Raw genomic sequence first — 14,111 nt, 5'->3', positions numbered from 1 at the left:
TCGAAACTAATTTCAAATTGCATTCATATGCCAATCAGTGCTACACTGCAATTCAAATACAAATACAAATACAAATACAAATACAAATACTAATACTAATACGAATTATATTCAAAGCTATTGCAAACGAATATCTAAATACTGCAAACGAAATTCATAATGCAATTACTTAATATAGTAATATTTATAGCTTCTAACGGTGCTGGCTCGAATTTTTTAGTTAATTATCAAATTCTTTTACAAATAACATTTCAAGGATCATTTAATGTTATATTTAGTTAAAATATTTCTTGAATCGAACCAACACTGCAGATGAAGCTCGATCAAAATATATATTGTACATATTTATATGAAACATAATAAAAATGATGTATAAAACTAAGAAATATTTAGAATTTAGGCTTAAAAGACATGACTAATCTATGTACTTTCTACATAAACAGCTTTAGGAAAAGGAACTAATGAAGCTTCTTTCTTATGGTGCTGTCTGGTGTAGGGATCTATACCAAAAGTTCAACACAATGTAGCTCTTATAGCACACTTGAAGACCCCATCGAACCCTGGCAAAACCTCTCTCAGTGACCTTCTGGTGGCATATGCATGCGCATCCGCCCACTTCGCCTAGTGATGCTCACTTTCTGGTATCCTTTTGCGCCTTGTGGTGCGCCTCCAGGCCCTCGGAAAGGCTCTGCAATAGGTTGACCGGGATTAGCTCGGAGGTGGATCGGCCGCCGCCGCCGAACCACTGCACCCACACGTGGTCGAATTGTTGCGACGGTGTGCAGACACCGTCGGGCATCTTGACTATCTTGCCGGGCCAGGCGGGATGCCCACGCGCCGGCCCCCAAATCAGCTCACCAATGGCGAATGTGCGCGGTGGCAACAGAGCCACACCATTTGGCGAATTTCTGGCCAGTGTGCGGTGGAGTCGGCGTGCCCGTTTCGTGGGTGTGCGGCAGTTGGCTTTGGGTGGTGCAGCTTCACTGGGCGCTGGTGCATCCGAAATGGGCGGCAGCTGCGTGGTGGTGGGCGACTCTACATATACAGATTTGGAGCAAGCAGCGGCTTGGTTAATGTGGCCCAGACTCAATACCCATAACCAGATACCCGACGTACAAAGGTAGGCAAAGCGGAAAAACAGAAAACAAAAGCGAAGTGTGGAGAGTGGCGGGTGCGAGGGGTGCGACAAGTGCGTGGCATGCAACAGGTGTGTGAGTGAGCGGTGTTTGGTGATTGGTGGATCAGTCAGTTAGTGAATGGATGCAATTAGTGGTTGCTGTGGTGCATTAGGACACTGGCAAAGCCTTACCCTGGTAGTCAACGCTAACTACTTTGTGATTATGGACATAGACGCTTTGATGGCTATTGGAGGTTAGGGGCTGTTGGTGATGTTGGTGGTGTTGGTGGTGCATGATTTGGCGACCCGATGCCGCTGTGGTTATTGATGGCGTTGACATTGTTGCCGACGCTGACGATGACGATGATGATGAGATGGACAGGGATGTGGTGCTAGTCAGTCGCATACCTTGGCCCATAAGTCCCACAGTGTGGTTGCTCTCCGTCGACGCCTGCTGCTGCGACGTGATGTGAATACGCCGAATCTTCGCATCCGTTGGCTTATAGATGCTGCTGGGCTGGCTAAACAAGTTGCTGCTGCAGATGGCTGTGAGGAGGATAGGGATTTGGATCAGTAAGTCGGCACAGTTATAGGTTTATCTAAGGTAGTTACTCCGCTCGCAATCCGTCGATGAGGGCGACTGCCGACTCTCAGCGCTCTGGGGCGAAATAGCCGCATCCGGCTCCGAGCTAGAGACGCACTGCACCTGCAAGACAGAGTTACCGAGTTATTAACAGAAATGCAAGTGCTGTAAGCTGTGTCAACGGCTCAGATTACGGACCATATCGCCGCTGCCGCTGCTCCGGTGACTGGGCGGTCGCTCAGGGCTGCGCGGGCTGCACGTGGTGGTGTCCGGCGGACTGGCGGCAGTCACTTGCCGATTGCTGTGTGGATCCGTTACGTAGCCAGTCGTCTGCGGTGGCTGCAGGCTGATCTGATGCTGCTGCTGCTGCTGTGGTGGTGCCTGCTGCTGCTGCTGAATCTGTATGGTGGCCGTGGGACTGGCCTGCACAAAGGAGGCGCCGCTTTGCTGACCCGTTGGCATGACCAGGCCCATGGGCGTCGAATAGATCTGGCCAATGGGACTCAGCTGGCCGTTGGCGCCCACAATATACTGCTGGCCACCGGTGCTGGGCGAGATGAAGGAGGGCTTGTTCTGTGGCGAGGGCGTGCGCAGCATCACCTGTCCCTGATGGGTGAGCAGACTCGTCGTGGGCATGTTTTGTATCTGCAGCAAAGTGGCGTCCGGACCCATGACCAGGCCCGCTGGCATTAGTAGCTGCTGACCAATGAGATTCACCTGCTGCAGAATCTGGCCATTCTGGAGCAGCAGCTGCTGTGGCTGGGCTGCAGCCGTCGCCGGTTTGTTGACCACAATGCCCTGAATGCCCGGACTCAGCTGGAATTGCTGCGAGAACTGCGCCGGAGCTGCGGGCGCTGCCACTGCAGCGGCATTGGCCGCCTGCTGCAGCAGAGCTGGCGCCTGGCTGGGTATGCTGGGCGAGATCTGGGGTGAATGCGTCTTTGCCGGCGAACCACCCACGCCACAGACCAAAGGCGGCGGCGGTGTGCTGCACACAGAGGTCTTGCGCTTGCGTGGCCGCCGCTTGGCCTCGGGCGACGTCATAATGGGTGCCGCTGGCTGTGGCATGCCCAGCATCGGTTGATGGTGCTCCTGGTGCTGCTGTTGCTGCTGGTGATGGACGATGTAGCCGCCATTGGGCAACGTGTTGAGCAGCACCGTCTGTGGCGCCGCCGACGTGCCCGCCGGACTGATCTGACTGATTTGGCTGGCCTGCGAGGTGATGATCTGATGATGCAGCAGCTTAGCCCCGCCAGCATTAAGTATCGACGACGGCTGGCTAACGATATACCCGCCGCCTGGCTGGGCATGCAGCTGGGCTGCCTGCGCCGGCCGCTGAGCCTGCTGTGCCGCAGCTGCCTGCTGCTTGCTAGCGCTGGGTATGACCAGCAGCTGGCCAGAGGAGGTCATGATCAGCTGGTTGCCGCCGCCACTGTTGTTCGCCATGGACTGCAGCTGCGCCACAGCAGTGTTCCCGCTGCTCAGCGTAGTGCCCCCCGGTCGACTGATGCCCGCCGTGGTCGTCACAATGCTGCGCGTCAGCGTGGCTGCCCCGTTATTGGCCATCGACTGCCTTTGGGCCGGGCCAACTGCGGGCTGGCACTGCTGCCGCAGCAGCCGCAGCTGAGCTGTGGGCTGGGCCGCTACTGGTTGGCTTGGCACCTGGCACTGGGACTGGGGCTGGGGCTGACGCATCTGCATTTGAATTTGCGCCTGCTGCGGCTTGGGCGAGGCGCTGGGCGTGCTCTTGCCCGAGTCCAGGGAATCAGTGGGCGGGGAGAGACTGTGTCGCGGACTCTCGTGGCTCGTCGAGATGGCGCCCACTTGCTCGGGGCGCTTCTCTGCCTCGGGCCCGCTGCTGGATACTGGCGACTCCTGGGGTGCCGGCACCACCGTAATGCTGGTGATCTGTGGCTTCTGTGGACGCGCGAATGCCGCTGCCGTGTCGACATGCAGCGAGCGCGGCGCACTTGGGTCCACCTCCCACTTGCCGCCCGTGAGCATCGAGAGACGACGAATGCCTCGACGCTGCTGCTGCTGCTGCTGGTGCTGGGAGCTGTGCACAATGGGCTCCTGGGGCAGTGCACGGGCCGTGGCAGTGCCTGTGGCGTTGGCCGTGACTGGCTTGGCATCCAGACCCGCACCCAGCGTATTGTGCAGCAGCGTCGTTTGCTGCTGCAAGTAGCCTGCGGGATCATCCTTGAAGTTGGGCTGCTGCTGCTGCTGCTGGGCTGCGGGATGAGGAGGAGCAGGCGTAGAAACCGTTGCCACGGCCTTTATCACAGGCGCTGGAACTGTTGCAGCCGACTCTGCGACTGGCAGCGGACCAGGAGCAGAAACAGGAGCAGGAGCTGCTCCTGCTGTTCGCTTTGGCGCGCTCTCCATGCCCATTGCTTGACTAGTTTGCATGACGGCCGCGTTTGTGGATATGGGCGTGGCTGTGACTGTGACTGGAGCTGAAACTGTTGTCCTGTTGGCCAGCTTATAGCTGCTGTTGTTGTTGTTGTTGCTGCTGCTGCCATATTTGTGGCAATCAGCGTCTGAAATGTAGCAGAAAGAAATTCAAAGGAAAAGTCAGTGAATGTTTGACGCAAGTCCTTCGTTGGTTATGCAAAGTGCGTCGTCCTTAAAGTGCCCGCAACGTGCCCGCGCCGGCAGCAATGCAAAGGGCGTTCCACAAAGGTCGTCATGCCACTTGCCACATGCCACATGCCACTTGCTGCTAGCTGCTTACTGCTTGCCACTTGACAAAAGCAGACAAATGCCAAATGGCTGCGAAAGCGAAACACAATAAAATCAAAGCACAAGAACGTGCACGGCAGACTTAAAAGCAAGGGCCAGTGAAAGAGGGTCCTAGAGACTGGAGCAACTGCTTGGGGGGGGCATTGAACGTGGCCAGGTTCAGCGCTCAGATAATGCTAAACTTAATTAAAATGCTATATAAAGCGGACGCCCACTGTCTGATACTTGAGTGAAATCTCACAAGTTGCTTTGCTAGCCAAAAGCCAAAGGAAAACTGTTTAGGGCAAACGCTGGAAGCTCTATCAAGATGGGATAAGTTTACCTATATTTAGTGTGAAATTATAGCAAATTAAAGAAGTCATAGCTAAGTAAGAGTTGTGTTTCTGTCATAATCCTTAATCCTTATCCTTATCCTTAATGGATATACACAGATCAGTTTCTCTATGAGATTATATGGGAGGTAATGTCTCGTGTGAGCCATATTTTAGTTAAAGATCTAACTTATGTTTAGATTGGGAAAGGCTAGGGCTAGGATCTGCTTCCATTAAGTACTTAGAGCATGAAATATGAATAAAATATTTTCTCCTTAGCAGCGGTAATTTTAAAATTGTTAAGCAATGATAAAATCTATAAGTTTTGAAAACAAAAGTCGAATATGAAATGAAAAAATAAATCACATATTTCTATTTAATGATAGGAATTTGAAAATTGCTAAGCTAAACAGGTCTCAGAACAGAAATCGAAAACGAAATTCATTTGACTTTATATTTTAATGCTAAAGGCAGCAAACCTAATTCAAAGCTGAATTATTTACGCTAGGCAAGTTCCTCCTTGTGCGCAACCACACACAACCACACACACACTCACATGCAAACACTTATTATTTAAGCCGCAATCGCGAAAATTTCTAAAACGCAACAAACTTTTGCCTGGCGCAGCATTTTTAATGCCCCGCTGATTGGGGCAACAACTGCCCCAACGGCAGACGAGCTGTGGCAACGAAAAGTCACCCCGACTGCCACTCCATAGCACACCGCCCCCTCCTCCATCACCAATTCAGTTGCGCTGTTGCGATATTTTTCGAGTGGGCGTGGCTGATAGGCGGATCGCAATGGACGCGCATGGCTAAACTTTGCCGTCAAGTCCCTTTTGTTTCAATTAACCTTTTCATTTGAAAGTTTTAACAATGTTTGCCAACTGTTTTGCCCAGCTGGCGAACAGCGTTACGCCCACAACGCCCTTTGATGATTTGTCCAGCAGCAGAGCAGCAAGTGTCGTGTCGGAGCCACGGATGCCACACGCTTAAAGGTGACCCCAAAATGCGCTCGAAACCCTTTTATTGCGAGTGTCTCTCTCTCTCTCTCTCTAACTCTATCTCTCCCTCTCTCTCTCTCTTTTTCCTCTGTGTGTGTGCCTGGGCTTGTGTCTCTGGGAAATCAACAAATACTTTTTGATATCTCAAATTGAAATCCAAATGCCACAAAAGGCCAGACGCCCAAACAGCTATGCAAAATGTCAAGCAATAACCCAAATGGATACACTGAACGAATTTGGCATACACTGCAAATACTTTGGGGCAATTCAAATTAAAATTTAATATTTTCATATTTATAAAAATCAGCTCAAAGTCTGCTCAGGCTCAAACTTGTTTGCAATCACTTAATTAGTTAGCGAAATTATAGTAAAAACCTAAAACTATTCCGCTTTAGTTGTCCTGCAGCCCCTCCACGCCCCACTCCTCCTGCGCCTTCACTCTGCATAGAGTTGAAGCACTATAAACTTTTTAACACGAATTTCAACAATAAAAATGCTGTTAGATGAAAGTTGCGAAGCCACTTTCAGTAGGCACTTTATGGGCCAAAACTCATGCAGTTAGCACTGGTTGGCCAAAAACTTTGCGCTTTGCTCTACGCCTGGCACAAGGCACAAGGACTCGTTGCTGGGAGCGCTCTGAAGTGGAAATGTTAAACAGTTGGGGCTATTTAATAAACATAATATTTGTTTATGAGAGCGACGGCTCATCCCATCCAGGGCGCAGGGCCCGGAGGTATTCAGTGTACGAGGCGACATTCCTGAACGGCTTTTGACAGCACAAACATGTTCGGGTCCCTTTGAGTGACCCACACAGAGGACGAAATCAAAACAGTCTCGCACACGCCCACACAGACAGAGGAACAGAGAGAGAGAGAGAGAGAGAGAGAGAGAGAGGGGGACAGGCAGGCAACCAAACAAACAACAGGCGGAAAAACATGACGCTGGCAAATGCGAGGCGCGTGAGGGGGCTGCTGCAAATGCACTTCCTGCTGCCACGCCCACCACCTTCCAAGCGTGTGGGCTTTAAGCTTGTTGAACCCATTTTTCTGTATTTTTTTCTTTCCTTCTGTATGCTTGCTTTTGCATGTATGTATGCGTATCTTTCTGCTATCTCTCTCTCTCTCTCTCACACTCTCTCACTCTCTTTTTCTCTGTTTATATATTTGTGTGTATGTCTTTCCCTTTCTCTCTGTGTGTGCATTTTCACTTTATCATTGTCTAGGCAGCATTTCCCACTTGCCAGCAGCCCAAGTCCACTGCAATTGCATCCGACTGTGTATCTGTGTATGTATATGTGTGTGTATATGTGTGTTTGTAGCTCTATATGTACATAACATTGTTTGTTTGCACCGTGTGCTTTTGGCTCCCACAGGGCTGCCTCGCGCGATGTTTTGCTTTACTTTTCTCGCACTCGCCTGCACTTGGAGCACGTATCTACACTATTTCCAACTGCTTTGCCCACACCAAGCACGTCCCTTCCCTTTCGTCGACCGCTTCGCCATCGCCTGCACAAGCTGTTTTCCCTTGAGTTTGTCGCTGGCTTCACAATTCCTTTCCTTTAGCATACTTTAGTGCGCTGCCAAGGTTCGGGAACCAAAGCGTTCATCTACATACATACATATATACAAATTCTTTGCGACGCTTTCTGCAGCCAGAGTTTTGTCAGGGTTGCCATGGCGCTAAAACTACAAAGCTTTGCCAACTTTTTGGGTGCACAAAATATTTGTGATTGCTTCAGCGATCTCCAAATGAATTGCACACAAAGTAATCCGCTCAAAGCGCAAAACTTTGCTCGCTAGAATTTTAGTGACTATTCATAATGGCCGAATAACTGTAAGTAGCTTTTCCCCCAAACAGTTGACTATCGTAGCAGCAGGGAAATGCAAGAGCGCAAATCTAAAATGCATTGTGACCACCGTGTGATAAGCTGCTTTAAGGGACTTGTGCATGTCGATTGAAAGCTTTAAATTAGATAAGCAGCAATTTGATTGAGCCTGCGACACTCTAGTGTTCCATCAGGCAGTTAGTTAGCTTGAATATTGTCTGTGCTTATCTTTAAATAAAGTTGCTCTACAAATTAGTTTAGCTATCAGCTCTCGCTCACCTTTGTGGGCCAACTCTAATGTGGCTGTTGATGCTGTCGTTGCTGTTGTTGTTGCCGTTGCCGTTGTCGCCGTTGCTGTTGCCGTTGCCGTTGCCGTTGTTGATGCATTTGCTGCAGCTGCTGTTGTTATTGTTGTTGTTGTTGCCATCAACGCAGTAAACGCATCACTGACCGTAGCGACAGCAGCTGCTGTTGCCTTCGCCATCGACATTGTCGTCGCCATCATTAAATCCTTGACAGGCTGCGGATTGTGCAACTGCTCTCCGTCGAGCAGGTGCCGCTGGTGTGAGCAGAGCGCCACAATCGCCTCTTGGCTGCTGCCTGGCGACACCTTTAATGGCATGTTGGGCACCTGCAATTAACATAATGCAACAAATTGTCACATTAGCAATTAGAATTCAACAGCTCCAACAATAATGGATAATGGATGGCGGCGCCGTCAACGACGCATTTGCGATTGTTTCTGTCAATTTGAAATCGAAATTTTAATCAAACACACACACACAAGCACACACACAGCTACTGTGTGATAGACACATTTGTGGCTGCTATTCATTTACATACGAAACGTGAGTGGCATTGATAAAATAGAAACTCTATAAACGCCTAAACGTAGTTTGATTTTGCCTGCGGCGTCTTTGATACCCTGGATTTATAGGCTGCGAGAGGAGAGTGAGAGGTGAGATACTTGAGTTCGGTAAACAAGATTCTTTAATGTGCAATATTTTTTCGTTTTTATCTAAATTTAAATTTTAGCATATTAGAGAAATACATTAGAGATTCGAACTCATAACAGGCAAGGAAAGTAGTTCTAGCTCTTTATAATGGCTTCCGTCTTTCTCTCTTAGGCTCGCATTGCGAATAAATACATTTTATTTTATTTATTAGAAATCATTCTTAAGCTTCTACAGAGTATAAACAAGTTGTGCAACTGAAGTACACGATTTTGTTTACTTATTTGTTTATTTTGCTTTGGTAACCTTCAGCACATACACAGCACAATAGCCAACCCAAACACACACACACAGACACACATACATAGAGCACTTTTGCAAATAGATATCAAATACAAGTCGAAGCGAGCACACTGAACGAACACATGTAATCCAATCAGATGCTGCAAATTGCGCTTAATAAGTACATCAAAAGATTTGATGGCGCCCGGCATGGGAACGCCTCTGCCCCGCCCTCGGCAGGTGATGGGCGAAGGCTAGGAATTTATGCAAATTAGTCATTTGCTCAGGAGGGGGGAGGGAGGTGGCGGCATCAATTTACGCGCCCCGAAGCATGACGACGACCCTTTTTTGGGGCGGCGAGGCGAGGCGCGCCTTTTGTGCCATTTCAATCAGTGGACGGGCAATTGCTTCATTTGGTCGCTTAAGCGCTGCAAACGAGTCGCTCGACCAATTTGGTCAGCAATTTGCGCAAACCAATCCAACTGCAAATTCCACAGGCCAAACTTGGCTAAAATACAAAAAGAAAACAAGTGAAACAAAAAGCAGCCACATTAATGCGATGCAGTGCTCAAAAAGCAATCAGCTCGGCGCCTTAAAAGTCGATTGTGACTGCATAACAACTGCATCACTCAAACAAATGTTGTTGTTGTTAACAGCGACTGCTCAAGACCTTTAGAACATTCAGCCACAAACCCGAGCTGGAAAAACTGTCAAGCAGTTGAGTCGAGTGACTCAAAGTGTTTTGCCCACAATAACCACAATTTCTATATTCAGAAGAAAACGTTTCTAAATAAATTTATTCATTTGCCACGCCCAAAAGACATGACGGCCATCCATGTATATTAGTAGCATCCATGTTTATTAGTTCCCTTGCTCGTTTCGAATCTCCTGCCCCAAGCATTCGATTTGCAATGGGAGCATCTCTGTTATAGTCGTTGACTTTGCTCTTAATTTTCCTACTTGGATTGGTGTTTGCGGTTATTCATATTGCATCTGTCACTGCCACTGAAACTTAGTCAAAAGCATGGTTGCAAACATAATCTCAACTCTCTCTCTCTCTCTCTCTCTCTATCTATCTGCCCTCTCTGTCTGTCTTTTAACCAATGCGCTTGCGAGCTGATTGCAAATGTTGAATGGAAACCTCAGAGATGACTTTACGTCCCCCCGGCCACCCAAACCCCTCAGTATTCGACTTATGCATACATATATTGTGCATATTCAGTTGGTTCATTGTTTTTCTTTTTTTTTTTTTTGGGCGTGGCTAGGCCTGCCCGCCTGCTAGTAATGCGATAAACGAAGTGCAACCCATTCGGAACACTCGTTGACCAGAACAACCCAGAGTATTCATGCAATATACACGCAAATTTAATTGGCATTTAATGGAAAAATAATTAGTTAGCAACAGACTGCCATGTTGCTGCAGCATCAACAACAACAACAACAGCAACAATGGCAATTGTTGAAAGCTGAAAAAACAGTCTCACATATTGCTATCAGAGAATAAAATGTCATATTTATTATACGTAATGGGGAGAAAAAGAGAAAAACAAAATGAGAGCCAGATAAATTCAAAATGAATACTATAATTTTTAATACATCAATCAATATATTACATATTTATAATTTAATATGTGCAACAAAAAGACATATGTAAATAAAGCTGTTAAAAACATTTATAGAGCCAGTGATGGGCATTCATGTTTGCGATATATCGATGGATATTAATATATCGGTTTACTTAGCGGATGGCTGAAGCCACGACTTTTAAAGCTTTTTAAAGCTTTGCCTTGTCTTAATTAAATCATAATGATTTTAATAAGTAATTTGTGAGTGATCAAAATGTGTTCATTTTTAGTTTTATCTTTTTCTTTTTTATTATTATTATTTTATTTATTTTTTTTATCAAATACATTAGAGCTGCTGAGTCGATCGATGTAAACGTCGATAGTATCGATGGTTGGATCCATCGATTGGAGTAACCATCGACTGTACCTGTTTATCGATGATTTTGCAGCCCTACAAATTGATTCAAATTCCAATTTGCTCGAAGAACAAAGTATACTTTAGTTGAAATTAAAAATATTGTTTGATTACATCTTGTTATATACCATTTGTGAAATACGTCCATTACAGGGTACAGATACATGAATTTATCATTATCGTTATGTAAAGTCTTGTTAACGTTTCAAATACATAAAACGTTATGTGTATTTACAGATGGCATGTTCGAAATACATTTTTGCATATTTGACATATTAACCAGCGCTGTTTTTGACAGAAATTAGCAGGGGTGAGCGGCAGAGTGCAGACATGGGACACGCCTATGTAAAGCACGCAATAAAATGCCAAGCGACAGAGGCAGAATAAAAAAAAAATAAAATAAAAACAACGAAAATACCAACAAAACATTGCACTTTTGCATGCATAATTGCGACGAAATTAAAGCAAAATGCGCAGACAGCGGGAAACGGGCAGCGGGGAGCGATGAGGTGGCCACGACAGCCACATGAGTGGTGGCAGAAACACCACCACCAGCACCAGCGCCAGCACCAGCAGCAGTTGGGCAGGTGTGAAGCTTGTGCACAGGTGCATGGCCGGTGTTGGATTTCATTAACATCATAATGACCGGCGAACGAACGACGCCAGACGGCCCCGACAGCTTTAATCCTGGCCGGCTGGCCTGCCACAACAATGAGTTGGGCACATGCAGACCAACACCTCAGTTGCCACCACCCCCTGGACTGGTTGCTCCTCCTCCTTACCGGGCTTTCTTTAGCTGCAGCTGGCGCTAGGGCCTCGGCTTTGGCTCTAACCCTTGTTGGCAGTGGCAAGCGAGGCGCACTCGCGACAGGAACCTCCGCCACTACCGGATGTGAGTAATCGCTCAGTCACGTCGTTGCGTTGCGTTGTCCTGCAGAACATTGCTGTGCAGCAAGATTCCTGTACCGCATTATTGGACACTACCATGCCCTGCCCTGCCATGCATGACGTAACCCGCTACGGAAGTCGCTCCGCGCACATGCAATGGCCCGGCTAATGGACACCAAGCAACAGCAGCAGGAGGAGGAGTGAGGGAGCCACTTGGATGTGGCAAGATATAGCACGTTGCAGCCACGCAGCATTTTTGTGTGCAGTTAGCTGCTAAATTCTTGACATTTTCCAATCAGAGCAGCAACCTTTCACATTCACCGGAAAATGCAGAAAGCAGAATGCAAAATGCCTTCAAGCAGAGCTGTTTTTATCTGTTCCCTCCCCCCTTCTGCTTCTTCTTCTTCCTCTCCCTCAAGCATTCATTGCCTGCGACCTTCTTGCGACTCCCTTTAAGAGCCGAAGCACTTTTGAAAATTGAACGGCAGCTAGTTGGAGTTGCTCACATTGAGAGGCCCTGCAGCCTGTCGACGTTGACTTGGACTTCTTTTTGTTCTTCCTTCCCGTCTTAATGCCACGCTGTCTGCTCTTGGCGCGTACAACATTTAATTTGGACTAATGAAGTTTCTATAAGAGTTCGCCTAAATGACTGGCAAGAAAAGAGCGATGCGCCAGCCGTGGCCAACGACCCAAAGCAAACCAAGCTGAACCGCAAAAAAAAAAAAAAAAAAAAAAAAAGAAGACAACGAGAGGAAAGGATCCCAACTGGAAACTCAGCCAAAAATTCAATTTGGCCCAAAAGTGAAGTTGAAATTTGCGCGGCAATTGCTCTTCCTGCTCGCAGCTCGAGTGACGTGCAAATTGCACAAAAGAAACATGGAAAACGGCATACAGTGCAGTGACAGACGCAAGGATACCCTGTAGAGTGAAGAGCTTTGAAGCTGATTCTCTTTTTATATGCATACCAAGTTGATTCTCGATCTAGATTGAGAAGACAATTTAGACATATAATATATATTATTTTTATAGCAGATTAAACTGTTGAGCTGTTAACTTGACATTGAATTTAAATAAAAAGCAAAAATTAGCTTTTAGTCTTTGATGACTATGGTGCTTTGCATTTCCTCATACGCAACAAGCAACCCTCTTGTGTACTTAGTGCTGGGTATAGATAGCGAACTGACACATCGCCTCGGCCCACCTGCCGTCGCTGGCCCAGCGCTAATTGTTTTAGTTGTTGTTCCATGAATATGCTAAGTTGTCTGCTGCGTTTTGCGTCCACCCGCCTCACCGCCTTCGCGCCCCTCGCCAGCTCGCTCAGCAAATGTTTATAAATGCAAATTGGCCGAAAAGTGCAGCAGCAGGAACAACGACAGCGTCACTTTCTGGACGTGCTCGGTTAAATATTGTGTACTCCGCCCTAAAAGTGGCAAGAGCCAGCAGGGGCAGGGGACTGCGGCGACAGGTTTAAATGACTGAAACGATTCACTGGGATTGACTGGGGCTCACTTTCGGTTTCGGGTCGGCCCTGGCCCGGACAAGTGCTGTCAGCTTGGCCCTGACATCACAGGCCCTGCACTGCTCCAACCGCCGATCATGATGTGGGCCAGCTAGCCTTCACACACATACACACACACACACACATACAAGAGACAACCAGTTGAGCAGATGGAAAACAGACTTGGGCGCTGGCCCATACAAATAATATCATTTTGACTTTTATAGCGTGTCTGTGTGAGTGCTCGTGAGTGTGTGTGTGTGTGTGTGTGTGTGTGTGTGTGTGTGTGTGTGTGTGTGTGTTTTAAACAGCAACAACAAACAGTTCCCATTGCGTTTTAATTTTTGGGTTTCAGTTTTATTATTTTTATTGAGAGTTGTAAATTTTGAGCTGCCGTTCGACGTTCAGCGTTCGGCATTCGACGCTGACCTTCTCAAGTTTGTCTGCTCGCTGTTCCAATTGTTGCTGTATGCATTGAGCTTGTGCCGCACCGTATGACAGACTTACACAAAGCAATAACAATCTGGGGCCGGGGCCAAAGTTTTATTTGCTTGCTCAACTTGCGTTACACAAATTGCGTTCAATGCGCTCAAAATAGAACCCTGTGAAATACTTCAAGTATTTATATATATACATATATCTGCATGCTTATATACCTATGTATATATAGTACAGGCATAGGCAGCTGAGAGAAAAATCAATTTCTATTGTTTCACACTTATTGCAACGGAGCAGCGTTTCTCGTTCTTTCAATTCAATTGGAAATTTCAATTGCAAATAATTGTTTAATTAGTCTCAATTGCAGTTAATCTATACTTATGCATGCGTGCGTGTGTGTATGTGTGTGTGAGGGATATATAGATATATCACGCATATCAGCAAAGCACCTTTGAAGGGCAATGTGTCTGTTTTATTTAGCTTCTAGCTAT

General features: G+C 47.2%; 1 protein-coding gene and 1 long non-coding RNA gene across 4 annotated transcripts in view; one reads left to right on the top strand and one right to left on the bottom strand.

The window, feature by feature from the left end:
* sba (six-banded) overlaps positions 1–14,111 on the bottom strand; it is a 30,945-nt gene that overhangs the window by 4,670 nt on the left and 12,164 nt on the right. Inside the window, exons 5-9 of one of the 3 annotated variants that reach the window (XM_018006176.2) lie at positions 7,861–8,212; positions 1,899–4,240; positions 1,730–1,823; positions 1,310–1,663; positions 636–1,035 (exon numbers count right to left, since the gene is read on the bottom strand). In XM_018006176.2, the coding sequence (XP_017861665.2) occupies positions 636–1,035; positions 1,310–1,663; positions 1,730–1,823; positions 1,899–4,240; positions 7,861–8,212 (3,542 nt within the window). The remainder of the gene's footprint in view (positions 1–635; positions 1,036–1,309; positions 1,664–1,729; positions 1,824–1,898; positions 4,241–7,860; positions 8,213–14,111) is intronic. The other 2 variants (XM_089473457.1, XM_089473488.1) reach the window with 2 other exon arrangements.
* Positions 10,311–12,851, top strand: LOC149270263 (uncharacterized). The gene is made up of 3 exons (XR_016271382.1): positions 10,311–10,642; positions 10,732–10,950; positions 11,034–12,851. It is a non-coding gene; the product is annotated as an uncharacterized LOC149270263 (long non-coding RNA).

This window comes from Drosophila arizonae, chromosome 2 (genome assembly GCF_054131065.1).
Source record: "Drosophila arizonae isolate 15081-1271.41 chromosome 2, UAZ_ARI_1.0, whole genome shotgun sequence".
In the NCBI taxonomy this organism is placed as follows: Eukaryota; Metazoa; Arthropoda; class Insecta; order Diptera; family Drosophilidae; genus Drosophila; species Drosophila arizonae.
This window is presented reverse-complemented; position numbering and strand designations above follow the sequence as displayed.